The sequence below is a fragment of the Ranitomeya variabilis genome, chromosome 2 (assembly GCF_051348905.1).
Source record: "Ranitomeya variabilis isolate aRanVar5 chromosome 2, aRanVar5.hap1, whole genome shotgun sequence".
Taxonomy (NCBI): domain Eukaryota; kingdom Metazoa; phylum Chordata; class Amphibia; order Anura; family Dendrobatidae; genus Ranitomeya; species Ranitomeya variabilis.
This window is the reverse complement of record NC_135233.1, coordinates 821,520,465-821,542,868: the sequence shown is the minus strand read 5'-3', so window position 1 is coordinate 821,542,868 and position 22,404 is coordinate 821,520,465. Positions and strand designations below refer to the sequence as shown.

The window sequence follows — 22,404 nt, the reverse complement described above, 5'->3', positions numbered from 1 at the left end:
GGACCATATGCTGTGGCAGTGAAACTGTTCTCTAGCACTGAGGAGAGACAGGTGCGGGAGGTGCAGTATTGTGGGAGGTCAGCTGCAACGGTTGCTACCCCCACAGCAAGCCAGAGGGCAGTTGCGTCCTTAAAGGAATCGGTGGTCGCAGTCGGGTCACAGGAGCAGGAGGCTCCAAGTTTGCAGAGCCGGCTGCTGGAGTAGGAAAGAAGTCAGAGGAGTAGTGATGAGTCGTCCTCCAGCGGGTCTTCAGGCCATACATTTATCATCATCTAGGGGCAAAGTGTGGCCCACTTCGTTGGTTGGCAGCCCTGCATTGACTAAAGAGGACCCCTTAAGTTGCTTTTTGCACCGAGTGGAAAATGTGTGATAGACTGTTTTGCCTCTCCTGAAGGACAAGGAGCCCTGAACCGCACTAGGACTGGGTGAGAGTGGTGATTGATACGGTCACAGTTAAAGTACTTTTGGTTTGTTTTCCCCTCTTCCAAGTTTTCTTACGCACGTTTGCGCATCCCCTGCTGGATTATGGGACTAAAACCCTGAAGGGGTTAATCACCCTTGAAAAAAGGATGTACTGTGCATGGTTGATTAAAGTAGTGAACTGTTTTAACCCTGAACTTTTACTGTTTTAACTCTGAACTGTCCCCTGAGAGTATAAAAGCAGCACACTTGTTTTTGAAGGGACCATACTCTTATAAAGAGGGAGGGGGGAGCGACTGACCAGGAGGACCTGAGCAGTGAGCTAGGTCAGGAGTAGATGGACTGTTGTTGAGTTGGCTGTCGGGCCAGTGTGTTTGTTTGTAGTGGCTTCCTGCGTTTGGATACCTGGAACAGGAAGGGACTGTCTCACAAGCCTGGACTATTAGTGAGCAACTTATGTGTATGGGTCCTAGCAGCAAAGTGACTGGGTCAGCCAGACCTATTTTAACAGATCTTGGACTCTTTGTTCCGGGGCTCAAACTGAGTGGAGCTGAGGTCACAGGTGACCCATAACAAGCATTGAACTAAGGATGTATTAAATGAACTCATTTCTTAAAAATTGTTAAATGTTTTAGACATGCCGTTTTAAAGTTTACAGGTGCTGCCATGGTCGGAGACTACCATATTTTAGGAGGGACGAGTGCAAGGAGATGACGGGGACCCTCCTATGCTTTCCCCTTCCTTGGGCTACTAATTGTGTGCGGTTCTCTAATATTTATCAATGTAAATGTGTTCATCTAATGTTGCTGTAATGTGAATGTCTTTGATCTGTGTCATGTACAGGATTAGGGATAGAATAGGAACTAGCAGTAGAAGTAGTATAGGACAATAGTGGGGATTAGAATAGAGGGGGCATATTAGAGATACGGAGTAAGATTAGTATCATAGGTTTAGTTAGCATATGTGTTTTCCTGTTGGGAAGAGTTACAGAGCAGTGTAGCACAGGGCAGTGAGATATAGGAGGGCACTTTCTGGTTAGGGCTCAGTGCAGTCAGGATGTAGCAGTGAAAAGAGGGAAAGGACAGTCTGCCAGCCGTGGGGATGAAGCTGCTATGGCAGGAATGGGCCCCAGGCTGAGGAACGTGCAGGCGGTCATCAGCTAGACCAGAGACCAACCCGAAAAGGATGCGGGGTCTACGACCGAGGCAGATGGTGCTGAGATGGTGAACCTAGCACCTTTTCCTACTGAAGCCAGAACAGGTAATGGTGGGAAGCTGGTGGGCCTGGAGCACAGACGGAACGGGATTGTTCAGAAGTGGGACCGAGATTGTCCCGAAGCAAGGCAGGGATTGCAGGAAGGAGAAAGAGACTGAAGGAGAAATAGGGAAAGCTGAGGAAATGTCACTTGGTGTATATTGTGCTGCACATGTGGCGAAAGCCCTACTGCTCAGTAAAGTTAACTTGTTGAAAAGGACATTGTCTCTTAAGTAGTTTGTGAAGCTTGTGGATCTGGAGCCGGAGTGACAGAAACTGAGGGAACTCTGACAGTAAATGTGAGCGTACGGCTGCGCACGAATGGACATTGTGGTTCATTTGTGGGGAGCCAGGGTGTGGGAACAGTACAGCCTGTTGCCACGACTACCACCCTGGTTGCCTTACATATACTACACATGGGTATTGTTTTGTACTTTTTGAAACCTATGCACATTGTGCAATGGTAAAATGTGTACTCTATATTTCTACCTCTTGTAATAACTGTATTGTGATGTCCCCATCATGACATCTTGCATCTAATCTGAGAGAGAACCCTTGGCTAATTTTTTTAAACCTTTGCACATTGTGCAACGGTGAAACTTGTACCCTCGATCTCTACCTCTTGTAATAACTGCTAAGTGTATTGTGATGTCCCCATCACGTTGTCTTTCAGCTGGTCTGAAAGAAAACCCTCGTCTAATTTATTTAAACCTATGCACATTGCGCAATGGTGAAACTTGTACTACCTATCTCTACCTATTCTAATAACTGCAAAATGTATTGTAAGGTCCCCATCACAGTCTTTTACAGCATGTATGATACAGACCCATTGGGTAATTTTTTGAAAACTTTGCACATTGTGCAATGGTGAAACTTGTACTCCCCATCTCTAAATATTGTAAAAACTGCAAAATGTATTGTGAGGTTCCCATCACGGTCTCTTTCAGCATGTATGATTCAGCCACCTTGGGCTACTAAGCTGAATACAAATAAGTCTTGTTTATTTTAAGGAGAATCTTACTTGTATTAGATACCTGTTTTTTTGCCACATCTATCATGTGGCTGAATTGTACTGTTGTTTGTTGCAATCATTACATCGATAAGTTAATTAAATTTGTTAAATGTGTTCACAACATCACTGAAAATGTCTTGTACTGCCTCTAGCGTAAACTTCATTGCAGCTTTTACAATTTAATTATTCTAAAAGTAATTCTCCACTGGCTTGTATTCAATTACACCCAACACAAAATGACTTGTTCAAAACTCATGTGGACATGTCTAATCGTAGTGCCTGTGATACCTTCACTTGGAGCTTTGGAAGTCAAATACTCTTTTCAACATTTCTAATAAATGATATCTTGAAATTACATGGAAAACCTATAGCATATATCACTGCTCCTGGTTCTTCAAGAAACAGTACTTTCTCAATGTTTATAAGAATTTCGGGCAATAACTAGTAATATAAATATGTCCTTCCTTACGTTTCTACTTAGCCCAGCATATCCTGAGATGACCAACTTTGAAATGAAACCTGATTTAGCAAAACTCTTTGTGGAGTGCGATATGTGTCTATTTGTGGCCACTCAGTGGTTGTTATTTGCATTTCATCTTTTGCTCAAATGTTGCAATAATGTATTGTGTTTGTATTCTAAGAAATTCAATCAATAATTACATTTGTCGAAAGGAAAGAATCTGTAGGTACTGTATGTGTAGGAGAAGCTGATGTTCTTTATTATAAAGCTCATATTTATCAGACTGCTAAGAAAGATCAATAGAAGTTTCATGATTTTCTTATCATATTTCAGCTATAATTCCTTTTCTTAAAAAGTTTCTCCAAGACTTAAAGGAATAGTTGCATCTCTAATATCATATAAGTAGTAGATGTAATATTAATATTAGCAAATACAGTATATCCAATTATAAATGTAGTATAGTGCGTCTGATTCGATATCCCGCTTACCCATGTGCAGGCATTGCAGGACCTCAGGTATCCATGGTTACGACCACTGACTAAATAACTGTTACTATGCGAGTGGTCGTGACAATGGAAACAAGTTACAGCAATGCCCTGCACACAGTGTAGGTGACATAGCGAATCAGAAGAACTATACTACATTTCTAATTGGAGGTATTTGCTAATATTATCATTACTACACATAGTACATATTGGGATAGTATTTTATAGCTGGGAATACCCTTTAAGGTAATGAACTATTCTATTTACTGGAATGAAAGATAAAGATTAGTACTGGGCAGCACGGTGGCGCAGTGGATAGCACTGCAGTCTTGCAGCGCTGGAGTCCTGGTTTCAAATCCCACCAAGGACAACATCTGCAAAGAGTTTGTATGTTCTCCCCATGTTTGCGTGGGTTTCCTCTGGGCACTCCGGTTTCCTTCCACATTCCAAAGACATACTGATAGGGAATTTAGATTGTGAGCCCCATTGGGGACAGCGATGATAATGTCTGTAAAGTGCTGCAGAATATGTTAGCGCTATATAAAAATAAAGATTATTATTATTACTTGGTAGAGGCCACTAAGTAATATATGTGGCTGCTCTGTTTCTCCCCATACTTTGACTATTTCCACTACAGTCAGTGCAGTTTTCAGCTGATCATGATGATACTAGGTGTTGAACCCACATCAATCTCATAATGATGACCTGTCGTGCCTACTATCAAATCTTTAATCCTGGACAATCCCTTTCATAAAATTATAAATAATGGTTGTTATAATTTGAATATTGGTTTGCCTCTTTTCTTTCCAGAAAGCACAGCTAAAAAGGAACACTGCCTCCAAACCCTCCATCACATTACTCAAAACAAAAAAAAAAAGGAATTCATCAATTGTTTGTAGTTAATGATGACCCTTTGAAATGAATCTTTCCTATAGTGTTGTATAACACGTGGCTGACTCGCAGCATGTATCTTTTAGAGGTTTTCTTTATTTTATCGAATCACGATTGTGAAGATTAGTTCTAAACAGGCTGAGATACATTTATATCTTCTCCCTCATCTATCTGTCACTAGTAATGTAACAAGCTATCCAAAAACAAATCCTCCCTATCTGTTTAAAATTGGAATACTAGACATACGTGACAAACTACTAATGACAGGCAAATAGCTCAAGGTCCTGTGGGCTGGAGCTGTTCTGTAAGAGTAGTGCTGAAATCCTAGCTGATGGTTATTTGCTCGCGCTCATTAGATCCATGCACTTCAGTAACTCTGGATTCACTCTTTACTGCAATGAAGTACATCTGGTTCGCAGGTAACAGAGCCATATATATTTTACATGGATGAAACATTTATCATTTTAAAAGATGAGAGTTTAAGTTGTTCTATGTATAAATTTGGTTTACCATTTTAGGATGTTTTATTACAGGATAACTTAATTTATTGCTGTCACTTATTTTTACTTTAACTTACATGTAATCTAAACATTTAAGCAATCGCCATAAAGTGAAATCGGATTAGCTTTCCTGGTTACTTTTATTTTACATTCAGAGAATTATGTATTACTTATTACTCATTTTTTTGTTTCTCCTGCATGTCCAAAGCACTATTTATTTTGCCAGCTTATGAGACCAGAGGAGTATGCCCTAACAGGTGCTCTTTCAGCTTCTGAGTGCATTGCCTGCTATTATTCTCCAGCTGATAATCCACTATTGAACAAGTATATTTAGACCATCACACGGTGATAGGTTAAACTCTGCAAATACAAAGGCTTGATGGACAAATATAAGCAACGACAAATGATGTATATTAATTGTTAAAGAGATTGTAAGATCATATACAACACATTATAGAATATAATATATATATATATATATATATATATATATATATATAATCAACTATTTTAAATCCTTTGTAGATTGTTTATGTATTTTTAGTCTGCTGACTTTATATCCACGAAAGATAAATTTTGTGTATTATGACTTCAAAGTTATCATCATGCGTGATAATAATACCCACTAATTACGTTGCCGTGACCCATTATCTTTATGACTGTGCATAGAATTGTCATAAGAAATATAGTATAAATGTCTAAAAATGTAATAGTTTGGATGCAGGACTGTAAAAACATAAATATGTAAAACATTCAATAACAAAAAAGGAGACAGAGAGATTATGTATGGTTACATGTTACAATTTAACAAAGTATTAGAACATTATTTATAGTAGATAATGAATACAATCAATATAAAGTTAAAAGGAAGCTTTTATTAAAATTATAATCACATACATAGCGCCATTAATTCCACAGCATTTTAAAGACATCATTATCACTGTCCCAATTAGGGCTCACGATCAAAATTCCCTATCAGTATGTGTTTGGAATGTAGGTGGAAACTAGCGTACCCGTAGGAAGACCACGCAGACAAAGGGAGAACAACAAACTGCTTGATGGGATTTGAACCCAGGACCCCAGCGCTGCAAGGCTAAAGTGCCAACCAATGAGTAACCATGCTGCACTATACGTACATATACCATGCAAAAATATATAGAGGTATTGAAAGCATAGTCCATTATAAATTTGAATTGAGCTAAGATAACTGAATGGCATCATTTACCAATCATATTCACTTCTTGTACATGTCTCTCAATGATTCACACTAGAAACTGACTCTGGATAGCTGTATAATTTATCTAATAGTGACATTGTGTAGGCAAGAAGAAAGAAATCCAGACTGCCTTCTCCCAACCGTAAAACATGGTGAAGGTTCTGTGATGATCTGGGGTGCTATTTTGTGGAGATCAGTCTGGCCAATGATATCCCTTCATGGAAGAATTAACAGCAAAATTATTTAGGCATTTTGGGTGACCAAGTGCATCCAATGGTTCAAGCACTGTTCCTGGAGGGGAACGCCATCTTTCAAGATGATAATGCACCAATTCATACAAATAGAATCGTTAAAGCATGGCACGAGGAACATTCTAATGAAGTTGAGCATCTCATCTGACCCTCACAATCCCCAGACTTCAATATTATTGAGCATTTATGGTCGATTTTCGAGATTCAAGTTAGACGTCGATTTCCGCTGCCATCGTCGCTCAAAGAACTGGAGGGCGTTTTAACTGCAGAATGGGCTAAATTCCTTTGGAAACAATTCACACCTTGTATGAATCCATACCTCGGAGAATTGAGGCTGTAATCTCTACAAAAGGTGGACCTACACCAAATTAAACTAACTTTTGTTGATGTTTGCAGGTGTTTCCATTATTTTGTCCAACCCCTGTATGTTAGCCATACAACAGATGGGTATTTCACTGACAAATGTTTGTTCTCCAAGGCAAAGAGGGGAAATGGTTCCAGCTTCATAAAATCCATTTTTATTTTAACAAGGTGAAATATCAGCTTGACAAAGGATGCTTGTTGGGGTTTGAAATGTGTTGCTACTATGGATTGTGATGTGACTTTATAACCTGATTGATTTTACCTTGTTAAAATTAAAATGGATTTTATGAAGCTGAAACCATATCCCCTCTCTACTTTGGATTACTCATATGTGTGGCAAATGAGTTCCGTGTTTCAACAAGCCAAATACTGCTTTAGGTGAGCTGGTTTCCCTCTACCTTTTTCCATACAATTTTTTGTTAACAGTGTATAAATTTTTTTTTCAAATAACAGAATATGCACTCTATGGAAAGCATATATTAAAACTCCCCTTTTATTAATATCCTTAAAATAAGAAGTAATATCAAAAAGTTTATTATAAAATCAGAAAAAGTATGGCCATCCAATCTATATATGCCTGAGCGCCCCCTCCGACAAAAAACAAACATAAAAAGGGGGGCTGAAGTGACCCTGGTATCGACCTATCTTGTTTCAAACTTACTGCGGAGGTTGGCACCCTAAGATTGCAATTGGCTTCCCCACTCAATGTAGGCTTACCCTAAAAGTCCCTAATTAGCCCTAGATAATAATGCCTAACATTAAGTGTTGGTCATCATAATCTACATTGGTTAGTCTTGCACTTGAAAATGTGTCTCAAAGTCTATCAATAATCATATTCAAATGTGCAATGGATGACAAGACATATATCACATCTACGATCCTAACCCAATGTCAGGCATAACATTGTACATTGTATATCTATGCTGATACTGTACAGTTGAAACTAGAAGTTTACATACACTATAAAAAAGACAGGGGGAAGGAGTTTTCTCCGAAACGTGCATCGGGTTGGGCTGGTGGACCACGTGGGTTGCTGGTGCCGCAGATTGTAAATTATTCATGTGAACTTCGTAATTACTCTGTAACACTGCTTGTGAATCTGGGACTCCTGCCTGTATTACTATTTACTGTATACATAGGAACCATTTATTGTAACTTTATCAGGTTGTATTTTCTACATATTTATAGTGTGGTCTACAAGCTCCTTGCATGGATGCTGGTTTCGTGTGCACATTTTTGCCCCCTTTACTTTTTTTGAATATTAATAAAGATTTTTGTAATTTTTATACACTATTTGGGACCTTAGGACTGTGTTTTTTTTCTTTTTCTTACTGCTTATGAGGTATCAGAAGTACCGGTACATGTTCTTGTTTTTAGTATTTTTTTCTTTTTAACACTGATATTTAAAATATCGGATTTTACTCATGTCATTGCTAGACACGCTAGAGATTTTAAGTTTTTACTCATTATTCCTAGTTTATGTCATTTGCTATGTTGCTTGTTATTATCTACAATGTACTTTTTACCCATGTTTCATTTACTTATTTGTGTTGACCCCTGACCTCATGATGTCAGTGTATAACCTTTTTTCAGTGCTCTCATTTTAACATTTGTTGTTTATTTTATTATATTCCTATTTTAGATTGCACACTCCCCTCCTATGTATTATGTAATTTTTTCTTTATCTTATTTGTTTATGGGCACTAACCCTTAACCCCATGATGTCATTTTATTTTCCTTTCCCACCTTTTTGTCTATTTAAATCCATTTGTAGTACTGCTAACATACACTTCTAGCCTGGGGAAGACATCTGTGCAATGCTCAAACACTTAACCCTGTATTCATTTAAAAAACTTATATGTAGATATTACCTGCTTGTCTGTCACACTCAGCAGTGCTTTTATCGCCCCCTTTTCTTTTTTAATTTTAAACTGTTGGCTCCTGCACCATACCAACACTGGGGGAAGCTAGAGCTGATTCATTCCAACTCTGGATTTCAAACAATTTTGTGCCTGGTATTTGCACGTCTCTTCAAAGTGAGCGTACTACCTTATGCCTTGTCAGCACTCATTATCCCCATTTTATTAAAGGGAACCTTTCACCAGGTATTCACTATATAAATTACGGTTACCACTTTTAATCTCTTCACGACCTTGGACATACCTAACATACAAAGTCACCTCCTCCGGTCTTATGTGGGCTCCGGTGATCAGCCTACAACTTTTCCAGCACATGGCAGCTGATTTCTTCATCTGATATGTTTCGCTAACATCTGTGGGTGGAATTGCGATCCACTTACGACTGTTAGTATGCTAATTTCTGCTGTCAATCTCTTACGACAACGTTTAACATGATCGCACCAGAAACACATCACAACCCCACCCCCGTTGGCACCCATGTCATATGACTGTGGGTCACTGATGGGTTGGCATGACAACCCGGGTCTGCACGAGACCCCTGTGGTTGTCATTGTCAGATAGCTATGAGCCCCATCAAGTGACTGCTGCTCATAGCAGTGATCATTTTACTATTAAAGTTAGTGAAAAGTTACAAAATGTTTAAAAATATTTTTAACATTTTAAAATATAAAAATTTAAATCACCCCCATTTGCTTCATTCAAAATAAAACAATCAAAAAGTTAAGATGGTAACAAATTGCAAGCTTTCGAGACTACTCAGGCCTCTTCATCAGGCATAGACTAAAAGAAATTCTGGAGAATCACATATTTATGCACATAACATCACGGAGAAAAAAACATGGATAAGACAGGTGACATGAAGTAGAATTACCATGGGTGATAAACAGTTATGTCCATAAATATTCGACCAGTTCTTAGAAAGGGAATGTTTTATTGTCCTCTGATTGGGGTCTGGTTCTGTTGTGATGACCCCACATGGTCTGAAGGGCAAATTCCTTAGTTACTTAGTTGATGTAAAAATACATAAATCCATGTGACACATTCATTCCTGCACTAAGACTGTCAAAGGTTATCATTAGTTTATATTCCCATATTCTTCTGTCTCTTTGAGATTTGAAGTTTTCTTTTAAAACAAGTAATTTCATGTCCATAATGTTATGATCCGGGAGACAAAAATGTATTGCCACAGGTAGATCCATTATTTTTTCTCTTATTGTATGGTGGTGAGAATTCATCCTTGTCCTCAGTTTTTGCCCTGTCTCCCCTACATACAGACCCCCAGTTGGACATTTGGTACAAATAATTAGATACACTACATTAGAAGTGACGCAGCTGAAAGTACCTGGTATCTTGTAGTCCTGATGTGAATTGGGGATCTTTATCTTGTCCGTGGTCATTATAAATGGACAGGTTTTACATTTTTTCTGATTGCAAGGAAAGGCGCCTGCAGCTGTTGGAGAGGACAGGGAGCTTTTGACAATGATGCTTCTTAGATTTGGTGGCTGCCTGAAACACAGTAGTAGGGGGTCTGGGAAAATGGATTGTAATCGGGCATCTTTTTGTAGTAAAGGTTGTAATTTCCATGAAGCTCCCCTTAGCACCTCCAGATTTGGATTGTAGGTGACTACTAGAGGCACCCAGTTATTTTCTTCTTTAGCTTTGTAATGTAGCAGGTGATCCCTTGATATTCTGGTGGCTCTTGTAATCTGGTTTTCAATTGTTCTTGGATGGTAGCCCTGATTCAAAAAGGTTTTTCTGAGGTGACCAAGGTGTTTATCCCTATCCATTGGGTTGGAACATATACGATTGTATCTGATGGCTTGGCTGTACACAATAGAGTTTTTTATGTGTTTTGGATGGAAACTGTCCCATTTAAGGTATGTTGGACATTCGATTGGCTTCTGATACAGAGATGTCTCTATTTTATTTTTCTGCAGCTTAATGATGGTGTCCAAAAAGTTAATTACAGTACAGGAGTAGTTGAGTGCCAAGTTGATGGTGGGATGAAATTGATTAAACTATTCATGGAACGTCTTTAGCTGTTGCTCAGACTCTGTCCAGATGATTAAAATGTTATCAATGTAGCGGTAGTAGGCCAGAGGCCTGATAGGACATGAGGACAAAAAGTCACTTTCAAGCTGGGCCATGAAAAGATTTGCAAACTGTGGAGCCATTTTACTTCCCATTGCTGTGCCAGTCTCCTGTAGATAGATCTTGTTGTCATATTCAAAGTAATTGTGGGTGAGGATGAATTTTATAAGTTTGACCACAGAATCCGAATCAGTCCCTGTGTTTTCCAGGAAGAATTTGCAGGCATTTAATCCATCCTGGTGTGGGATATTGGAGTACAAAGATTCCACATCCATGGTGGCCAGGATGGTTCCTTCTGGTAGAGGACATATTGCTGATAGTTTGTTCAATAGGTCAGTTGTGTCCTGAATGAAGCTGGGTGTATCCTTTACCAGGGGTTTAAGAATACCCTCTACCCATCCAGATACCTGCTCAGTAAGGGTGCCCACACATGAGGTAATTGGTCTTCCTGGATTTCCAGATTTGTGGATTTTGGGAAGCATGTAGAATGTCCCTGTTTTTGGACTTTCTGGTATCAGGTCATCTATTCTTGTGGATTTGTCAGGCAGAGAAGATACTAACTTGTTTAGTTCATTGTAATAGTCCTGTGTAGGATCCGAATCCAATTTTTTATAGTAGCGTGTGTCCATAAGTTGTCTGTTTGCTTCCTTCATATAGTCTGATGTGTTCATCATGACTATTGCACCTCCCTTATCAGCAGGTTTGATGATGGTTTCTTTGTTGGTTTTCAGAGATTGTATGGCCTTTCTCTCCTGAGCACTGATGTTGGATGCTTGTCTCCTGTTAGCATCTATGATGGTGGATTTTATCAAATGTCTGAAGGAGTCTATATATTTATCAAATGAGGGTTGTGTCCAGGTGGAGGTGTCCAGTCTGACCTCTTCTTTGTTGTTAGGATACCTTTTCCTTCAGTCCTGGTGGGTTCAGAATCTTCTGTATCATTGAAATATTCCCTCAGGTGCAGTCTCCTGAAAAAATGTTCCATATCACTGCAGAGTTCAGATTTATCCAGGGCCTTAGTAGAACAAAATGAGAGTCCTCTGGAAAGCACAGCCAGCTCCACTTTGTTGGCTTTATAATCTGAGAGATTAATGACACAGTTAGATGCTTTTGTGTCTGGAATGGAGTGGTTGTCCAAGTTGTCAGGTTTTGGCTTTGTTTTGCATCTGTCTGTATAGAGTCCTGAATTGAGGCACAATCTGTGAAGTTTCCTTTCCTTGTTATGAATCAGAAGGGCCCGTAGTTTGTTGTAATATTGTTGTCATTTTTGCGCTGTGTCTTCTGTAAGTGTTTTCCTCAGAGTTTCAAATTGCCCTTGGACTTTTCTCTTTATCCTGTAGCAGACATGCCAAAGGTGATTCCGTAATCTCTCAAAAGTCTTGTGACACAGGTATTGTGCATAATGGGTATTGTAGGTATGAAGAATTGGGTTTGTAATCCAGAGTTCTTTGGGAATTAGATTCTCCTTTTTGCATTTAGATAGGAAAAAAATGCCGCTGTCCATTTGTGCACGTTTCTTCAGAAGTGGTTTTAGTTCCATAAAGATGCGGTACATTCTGGTATCCTCCATTTTGATACAGGAAAGATATATATCTTGGTACCGTGTTAGCCAGTAGATAGAAAAATATTTCAAATTGAAAGTCCTCAGTGGTTGATACCTTTTAATGGCTAACTGAAAAGATGGTAACAAAGTGTAAGCTTTCGAGACTACTCAGGCCTCTTCATCAGGCATAGACTGAAAGAAATTCTGGAGAATCACATATTTATGCACAAAACATCACAGAAAAAAAACAAAAAAAAAACATGGATAAGACAGGTGACATGAAGCAGAATTACCATGGGTGATAAACAGTTATGTCCATAAATATTGGACCAGTCCTGATGAAGAGGCCTGAGTAGTCTCGAAAGCTTGCAATTTGTTACCATCTTTTCAGTTAGCCATTAAAAGTTATCAACCACTGAGGACTCTCAATTCTAAAATTTTTTGCAATTTCACTGTACTTTGAATTTTTTCCCATTTTCCAGTACACTATATGGCAAAAAAATAATATTGTTCAAAAGTACAACTCGTCCCGCAAAAAACAATGCCTCACATTGCCATATTGAAAAATAAAAAAGTTATATCTCGGGACCCCCTCTTGATAGCCTAAAAAGTACCTTTTAAATGCCCCCATACTGTGCGGTTTGGTACAATGGGTCCTCCTAACAATAACATAATGTCCCCTTCTAACAATATGACAATTTTGATACTTAAAGGGAACCTGTCACTTCAAATTGGTTGGATATGTAAATGCCTTTTTTCCGGTCGGATGGGAGGCGTTTCGTCTTCATTTCTTCATCCCATCCGACCATGTTGTCCGCAATATGTTCGAGAATTAGAGTATTTGTCCTCCATAGTTTGCGCATGCGCAATGCAATCTTCGCTCACACACACGCAGTGCATTTTGTTGAGGTTTCATACAAAGTGAATTTACAGGAATTTGCCTGAACCTGAAAATGTCCTAGATTTCAACATAAATTCAGTTTGCCTTTAATTGATGAACATATGTTAGCAATCTATAACAGCAGATTAAAACATTAAACACATGCTGGAACAATTATCTTCCAAAATGTAGTTATATTTATGTTGCAATACTTTTTACACCTCAGGACAGTTGGGATTGTCTTACAGATAAATCTTTAGAATGAAGCAATGATGTTTGGTTGATATCAACATGATCTATGTCGAGATATGTTATTTTTCTTCTCCTTTAATTTTCTTATCATTCTTGTTTTTGATTTGGTTTATGTCAGTTTATTATGGTTTATAAACCATAATGTGACATATGGTAATAGTACTTTGGTCATTGTTGTCATTTTGAATGTACTGGTATTACTCAGTTTATTGAAGCTGATCTGACTACTATGAGTAATAATGTTGTGTTTACATTTGTATAACATGTAACTGATTGTTTTGAACTTTACATATGCATAACATCACACTGCACATGCTTGGTCTCAGTTATACTTTGGTTAAACATATCTGTTGGAAACATTGAATTGTCAAAAATCATATCCTCACAATTCAGAATGTTTTTAATAGATTTGAGTGAGATATGTGTATACTAAAATTGAGTGTGCAGTGAATTTTTGATACTGTATAATGAGTAACTGAAACATTATTGAAACCTTCATACAATTTTGCAATCTGATCATGAGTTAAAGTAATATCACTGTTATGTGTCAAAAATTGTACTTAATGGAACAGCAAAATAATAGATATTTATTATTTGTGTTAATTGTTTTTGTTTTTGTGTGTTTTAGCTCTTTGGTTAATTACTTTATACTTGCCAAGATTACAAGCTATCAATTGTCTTCACATGAAAGAGAAATGCAGAATGTCTGAAGATGAATGTGCCGGACTTTGGAATACTACAGAACGAATGTGTGATCTTTCAGGTACAATAAGTGACAAGAGTTTCACATGATTACTTTAATCAGTTCTGAATATGCTTGAAATAAACTTACAATTTTTACCAGTAACTTAATTGAAGTGCATATAGTTTTACTTGACAATTTCTGGTAATCCGGTTTCCTTCCATATTGAAAAAACTTTGGACCCAATGCATCAAAGCTTTTACACCAGAGTCCTTGCAAACAAAGTTTGAAAAGTTGCAAAGTTTTGATGCATTACGAGGCTGCACTGCAATTATGCAGTTTATTTCATTCTCATGTCTATTTCATCTGACAAATTGGGCAGAGCTGGGGAGGGACAAAAGCATGGCAACACCTCATGAAACAAATCTTACTTCAGTATGTGACTGGAGTAAGATTTTGTGATGAGGTACACGGAGATGTACAACACTTGTCCAAGACTCCTGATTCATTAAAGGGAACCTGTCACCAGGTTGGGCCGCTATGAGATGCGCCACACCTTTCTATAATGCTCTATATCTGCCCCAACCCAACCAGGAAAAACAACTTTCACTATACTCACCTGTGGAATTGTCTGGTCCGGTGCCTCCCATTTTCTTGCAATGCAGTTCTCCTTCTTTGTACATGTGGATGACTCATGCATGCATCATCCACACAGTCTGCTCGACATCGCTCTCCTGTGCAGGTGTGCTTTTCTGCCCTGTTGAGGGCAGAGCAAAGTACTACAGTGCTCAGGCACTGGGAAAGGTCATAGAGGACCGGACCGCCCCGGAAGTGAGTATAATATAAGTAATTTTTCTTCTCTTGCAGGTCGGGTTGAGGGCTTATCTACAGCATTATAGAATTATGTATATAAGCCCTGAAAGGGCATGGCCATAACTCGTATCGGCCAAACCTGGTGACAGGTTCCCTTTAAGAGGTGTGTGCCTCTTAATGAATCAGGAGTGTCTTACTCCAGCATGTCTCCACATCAAGACTGGCATGAAAAATGATGGTCTTGTTAATGGAGATGATCTTGTTTAACTACATAACACTGTATTATGGATGTGTCCATCATATATTAGTTTGAGGTGTGTGGAAAAGGCTCAATAGCGGAGCCAACTCCACATGTGGCAGATGCCAGTATGCGATGCATAATGGACATGTAAAAGCTAGTCCCCATTTAATGCTATAAAGAAAAAAAAAATGAAAAAAATCAAGGGTAACAGAATAGCAAAACAAATCTGTTTTTTTTACAAAATAAAATTTATTTTTAAGCTGCTAATATATATATATATATATATATATATATATATATATATATATATATATATATATATATATATATACAGTACAGTACAGACCAAGAGTTTGGACACACCTCATTTAAAGATTTTTCTGTATTTTCATGACTATGAAAATTGTACATTCACACTGAAAGCAACAAAACTATGAATTAACACATGTGGAATTATATACTTAACAAAAAAGTGTGAAACAACTGAAAATATGTCTTATATTCTAGGTTCTTCAAAGTAGCCACCTTTTGCTTTGATGACTGCTTTGCACACTCTTGGCATTCTCTTGATGAGCTTCAAGAGGTAGTCACCGGGAATGGTCTTCCAACAATCTTGAAGGAGTTCCCAGAGATGCTTAGCACTTGTTGGCCCTTTTGCCTTCACTCAGCGGTCCACCTCACCCCAAACCATCTCATTGGGTTCAGGTCTGGTGACTGTGGAGGCCAGGCCATCACTCTCCTTCTTGGTCAAATAGACCTTACACAGCCTGGAAGTGTGTTTGGGGTCATTGTCCTGTTGCTGTGGTCTGCGAGGATTTGCCTGCTTCCGACCTGGCACTGTAGGGTATATATGAGTTATATATTCTCTTGGCCAGTGAGTGTGACCTCACTTCATACACTTTTACACTTTAATTGAGCAGATGCCATGCCCTGACCAGTGATGAGAGCGGCCAGTGGGTGTGCCACACTAGAGGACGCTGCCTCACTCCATACGAGTGTATGGAGAGAAAGGGTGCGCCCACTGGCCAGGAGTATGTATAACTCAGACATACCCTCCGGTCCCTGGTCAGAAACTGGAAGTATGCTGGGGGATTCATTAGTCTGCAGTCAAATTAAGTGACTGCAGCCTTTTTGTGTCAGACTGGACAACCCTTTTAAAAGGTTAATTTTGAAATTACTTTCATACTAAATGTAACTGGCTGGGTGGTAGAACCACTGTGCTGTGGCCCAAGGAAAGCCTAGAGGGGCATAACTAGGTGCCTCACCAAGTCCAACCTCAGATACAAGGCAGCTGACAATACTATGATCCAAAGAGAGATGAAGGAGGTAGGACCAAGTGCTATACCAGGACTGACCTCGGGTGGATAGCAGCTGATCCTCATGAGACTGGAGGCAGGGATGGTGGATTGGGCAAATACTGACAGGTATAGCAGATACAGTGGCTGACACGATGAACACACACGCTGGTACTGGAGAACACAACAGATTTTCTGGTAGGTTAGAGCAGGCGGGCATGGCTGATAGACAGGCAGGTGGGCACAGCTGATAGACAGGCAGGTGGGTACAGCTATAGACAGGCTGGCGGGCACCCCAGGACGCTACTAACCAAGAAGGAGGAGACAGCGTGGGATGAGGGCTGCAGTGATGAGTAAGCCGGCATCTCTGCCAGGGCAAGGAGGCAGAAGGTAGAGACACCAGTGCTACAATATCCGCCTTTTATGCCCTCTCCTTTTCAAGCCCGCAAGAAATCTCTCCAGGAGGAGAGGGGCATGACTGTTATCCCTGGGCTCCCAAGACCTCTCCTCAAGATCAAACCCCTTCCAATTCACAATAAAAAGGTATTTCCTCTTACCATCTTGGTGGCCAGAATGTCCTCTATCTCAAAAACATCTCCAGTGCTGATTGGAGCAGGAGTGGTTCCAGGGATCTTGAAAAAAGAACTGAGGATGACAAGTTTGAGAATAAATGCATAAAAGGAATTGGGAATTCATAAGGAGGCTAGGGTTTTTAGGCTACCGGGTTAATTTGTTTCAACACCTGAAAGGGACCAATATCAGAGGATCTTAATAAGGCAGACTTGGTGCCTTCCCTGATTTATGAAAAACTCTTGTCAAAGGAATCAGCAGCAGGAATATTGGAGGTTGTAGACACATGGAACAGAATATTGGGTTGTTGACCATAGACCACAAAAAATGGAGATTTGGCAGAAGATTTGCTTACATGGTTACTGTATGAGAATTCGAAACAAGGCAGGAGTTCGACCCAGTCACTGTGGTGGGCATTGACAAAGTGCTGGAGAAAATTAGTCAGGATCTGATTGCCCAGTTCCACTTGGCCATTGGACTGAGGATGGTAGACCGATGAGAAATCCAAAATAACATTCAATAGCTTACAGGTTCCCCTCCAGAAATAAGAGGTAAATTGGACGCCTCTATCTGAGACAATGTGGAGCAATAGATAATGGAGGCATAAAATATGTAGAATAAATTATTTTACCCGCACTGGTGCAGATGGCAAACCAGGTAGTAGAGTGAAGTGAGCCATCTGGAAGAAGCGATCCACAACCACCCAGATTAAGTTAGACCCATCCAAAACTGGCAGGTTAATGATGAAATCCATAGCAATATGCCACCAGGGAGTGAATGGTATGGGGAAGTAAACTAACCAACCGGTAGAAAGCTGTTTGGGGGTTTTGTTTTTGGCACATGAGAGACAGACAGAGACAAAATCCCTAACATCTCTGTGCAGGGTCGGCCACCAATAGTATTGGGAAATGAGGAGAGCCATCTTTGTCTGTCCGGCATGGCCCACCAGCTTAGATGAGTGACCCCAGAGAAAAACCTACTTCCTGTCTGGTTCAGCAAATTAAGTCTTACCAGAGGAAAGATGAGACAAATCCAATGGAGCAACTGTAATTATTTTGGAGGGCTCAATAATGTGTTGAGGTTCTTCCTCTAGATCAGAATTCAAAAACACTGGAGAGTGCATCTGCCTTGATGTTATTCTCCGCTGGCTGGAAATGAAGAGTAAATTTGAAACATGTGAAGAACAAGGACCACCTGGCCAGTCGTGGATTAAGTGTCATGATCTCAATGGCAAGAGAACATAGCATAAGCATATATAGGAACTAGCTCTTGGAAGATGGGAACTGAGCTGACCATGAACTAAACCTAACGCACAACTAGCAGTGGCCGGGTAGCATGCCTACGTTGATTCTAGATGCCCAGCACCAGCCGGAGGACTAAATAAAGCTAGCAGAGGAAAATATTAGTCCTAGCTCACCTCTAGAGAAATACCCCGAAAGGAGACAGAGGCCCCCCACATGTATTGGCGGTGAGTTGAGATGAAATAACAAACGTAGTATGAAAATAGGTTTAGCAAATTTGAGGTCCACTTACTACATAGCAGAAGACAGAAAAGACACTTTCATGGTCAGCTGAAAACCCTATCAAAAACACCATCCAGAAATTACTTTAAAACTCTGGCATTAACTCATAACACCAGAGTGGCAATTCCTGTTCACAAGAGCTTTCCAGACACAGTAACGAAACTACAGCTGTGAACTGGAACAAAAATGCAAAAACAAACATGGACAAGAGTCCAACTTATCTAGTAGTTGTCTAGGAGCAGGAACAAGCACAGAGAGGCTTCTGATAACATTGTTGACCGGCAAGCAACTAACAGAGCAGCAAGGTTATATAGCGACTCCCACATCTTGATGGGAACAGGTGAACAGAGAAGATGAAGACACCAGCCCAATTCCACCAGTAGCCACCGGGGGAGCCCAGAATCCAAATTCACAACAGTACCCCCCCCTCAAGGAGGGGGCACCGAACCCTCACCAGAACCACCAGGGCGATCAGGATGGGCCCTATGAAAGGCACGAACCAGATCGGAGGCATGAACATCAGATGCATTCACCCAAGAATTATCCTCCTGGCCGTATCCCTTCCACTTGACCAGATACTGGAGTCTCCGTCTGGAAACACGAGAGTCCAAGATTTTCTCCACAACGTACTCCAACTCACCCTCAACCAACACCGGAGCAGGAGGCTCAACGGAAGGCACAACCGGTACCTCATACCTGCGCAATAATGACCGATGAAAAACGTTATGAATAGAAAAGGATGCAGGGAGGTCCAAACGGAAGGAAACAGGGTTAAGAATCTCCAATATCTTATATGGGCCGATAAACCGAGGCTTAAACTTAGGAGAAGAGACCCTCATAGGGACAAAACGAGAAGACAACCACACCAAATCCCCAACAGAAAGCCGAGGACCAACACGACGGTGGCGGTTGGCAAAAAGCTGAGTCTTCTCCTGGGACAACCTCAAATTGTCCACCACCTGCCCCCAGATCTGATGCAATCTCTCCACCACAGCATCCACTCCAGGACAATCCGAAGATTCCACCTGACCAGAGGAAAATCGAGGATGAAACCCCGAATTACAGAAAAACGGGGACACCAAAGTGGCAGAGCTGGCCCGATTATTGAGAGCGAACTCTGCCAATGGCAAAAAAGCAACCCAATCATCCTGGTCAGCAGACACAAAACACCTCAGATATGTCTCCAGGGTCTGATTAATCCGCTCGGTCTGGCCATTCGTCTGAGGATGGAAAGCGGACGAAAAAGATAAATCTATGCCCATCCTAGCACAGAATGCCCGCCAAAATCTAGACACGAATTGGGTCCCTCTGTCAGAAACGATATTCTCAGGAATACCATGCAAACGAACAACATTTTGAAAAAACAGAGGAACCAACTCGGAAGAAGAAGGTAACTTGGGCAGAGGAACCAAATGGACCATCTTAGAAAAACGGTCACACACCACCCAGATGACAGACATCTTCTGAGAAACAGGCAGATCTGAAATAAAATCCATCGAGATGTGCGTCCAAGGCCTCTTAGGAATAGGCAAGGGCAACAATAATCCACTAGCCCGAGAACAACAAGGCTTGGCCCGAGCACAAACGTCACAAGACTGCACAAAGCCTCGCACATCTCGTGACAGGGAAGGCCACCAGAAGGATCTTGCCACCAAATCCCTGGTACCAAAAATGCCAGGATGACCTGCCAACGCAGAAGAATGAACCTCAGAGATGACTCTACTGGTCCAATCATCAGGAACAAACAGTTTATCAGGTGGGCAACGATCAGGTCTATCCGCCTGAAACTCCTGCAAGGCCCGCCGCAGGTCTGGAGAAACGGCTGACAATACCACTCCATCCTTAAGGATACCTGTGGGCTCAGAGTTACCAGGCGAGTCAGGCTCAAAACTCCTAGAAAGGGCATCCGCCTTAACATTCTTAGAACCCGGTAGGTATGACACCACAAAATTAAACCGAGAGAAAAATAATGACCAGCGCGCCTGTCTAGGATTCAGGCGCCTGGCGGTCTCAAGATAAATCAAATTTTTGTGGTCAGTCAATACCACCACCTGATGTCTGGCCCCCTCAAGCCAATGGCGCCACTCCTCAAAAGCCCACTTCATGGCCAAAAGCTCCCGATTCCCAACATCATAATTCCGCTCAGCGGGCGAAAATTTACGGGAAAAGAAGGCACAAGGCCTCATCACGGAGCAGTCAGAACTTTTCTGCGACAACACTGCCCCAGCTCCGATCTCAGAAGCGTCGACCTCAACCTGAAAAGGTAGAGCAACATCAGGCTGACGCAACACAGGGGCAGAGGAAAAACGGCGCTTAAGCTCCCGAAAGGCCTCCACAGCATCAGGGGACCAATCAGCAACATCAGCACCCTTCTTAGTCAAATCGGTCAATGGCTTAGCAATATCCGAAAAACCAGCAATAAATCGACGATAAAAGTTAGCAAAGCCCAAAAATTTCTGAAGACTCTTAAGAGAAGAGGGCTGCGTCCAATCACAAATAGCTTGAACCTTGACAGGATCCATTTCAATGGAAGAGGGGGAAAAAATATATCCCAAAAAGGAAATCCTCTGTACCCCAAAAACACACTTAGAACCCTTCACACACAAAGAATTAGACCGCAAAACCTGAAAAACCCTCCTGACTTGCTGGACATGAGAGTCCCAGTCATCCGAAAAAATCAGAATATCATCCAGATACACAATCATAAATTTATCCAAATAATCGCGAAAAATATCATGCATAAAGGACTGGAAAACTGACGGAGCATTAGAAAGACCAAAAGGCATCACTAAATACTCAAAGTGGCCCTCGGGCGTATTAAATGCGGTTTTCCACTCATCCCCCTGCCTGATTCGCACCAAATTATACGCCCCACGAAGGTCAATCTTAGAGAACCACTTGGCCCCCTTTATGCGAGCAAACAAATCAGTCAGCAACGGCAATGGGTATTGATATTTAACAGTGATTTTATTCAAAAGCCGATAATCAATACATGGTCTCAAAGAGCCGTCTTTTTTTGACACAAAGAAAAAACCGGCTCCTAAGGGAGATGACGATGGACGAATATGTCCCTTTTCCAAGGACTCCTTTATATATTCTCGCATAGCAGCATGTTCAGGCACAGACAGATTAAATAAACGACCCTTTGGGTATTTACTACCCGGGATTAAATCTATGGCACAATCGCACTCTCGGTGCGGAGGTAACGAACCAAGCTTGGATTCTTCAAAGACGTCACGATAGTCAGACAGGAACTCAGGAATTTCAGAGGGAATGGATGATGAAATGGAAACCACAGGTACATCCCCATGAGCCCCCTTACATCCCCAGCTCAACACAGACCTAGCTCTCCAGTCGAGGACTGGGTTGTGAGATTGCAGCCAAGGCAATCCTAGCACCAAATCATCATGTAGATTATACAGCACCAGAAAGCGAATAATCTCCTGGTGATCCGGATTAATACGCATAGTTACTTGTGTCCAGTATTGTGGTTTATTATTAGCCAATGGGGTGGAGTCAATCCCCTTCAGAGGAATAGGAGTCTCCAAAGGCTCTAAATCATACCCACAGCGTTTGGCAAAGGACCAATCCATAAGACTCAAAGCGGCGCCAGAGTCGACATAGGCGTCCGTGGTAATAGATGACAAAGAGCAAATCAGGGTCACAGATAGAATAAATTTAGACGGTAAGGTGCAAATGGAAACAGATTTACCAAGCTTTTTAGTGCGCTTAGAGCATGCTGA

General features: G+C 40.8%; 1 protein-coding gene across 2 annotated transcripts in view; it reads left to right on the top strand.

The window, feature by feature from the left end:
* Positions 1-4,874: 4,874 nt before the first annotated feature.
* GFRAL (GDNF family receptor alpha like) overlaps positions 4,875-22,404 on the top strand; it is a 165,452-nt gene continuing 147,922 nt past the window's right edge. For both annotated transcript variants that reach the window (XM_077290012.1, XM_077290011.1), the window contains exons 1-2: positions 4,875-4,941; positions 14,166-14,300. In XM_077290012.1, coding sequence (XP_077146127.1) covers positions 4,920-4,941; positions 14,166-14,300 — 157 coding nt within the window. In that variant the 5' untranslated portion in view covers positions 4,875-4,919. The remainder of the gene's footprint in view (positions 4,942-14,165; positions 14,301-22,404) is intronic.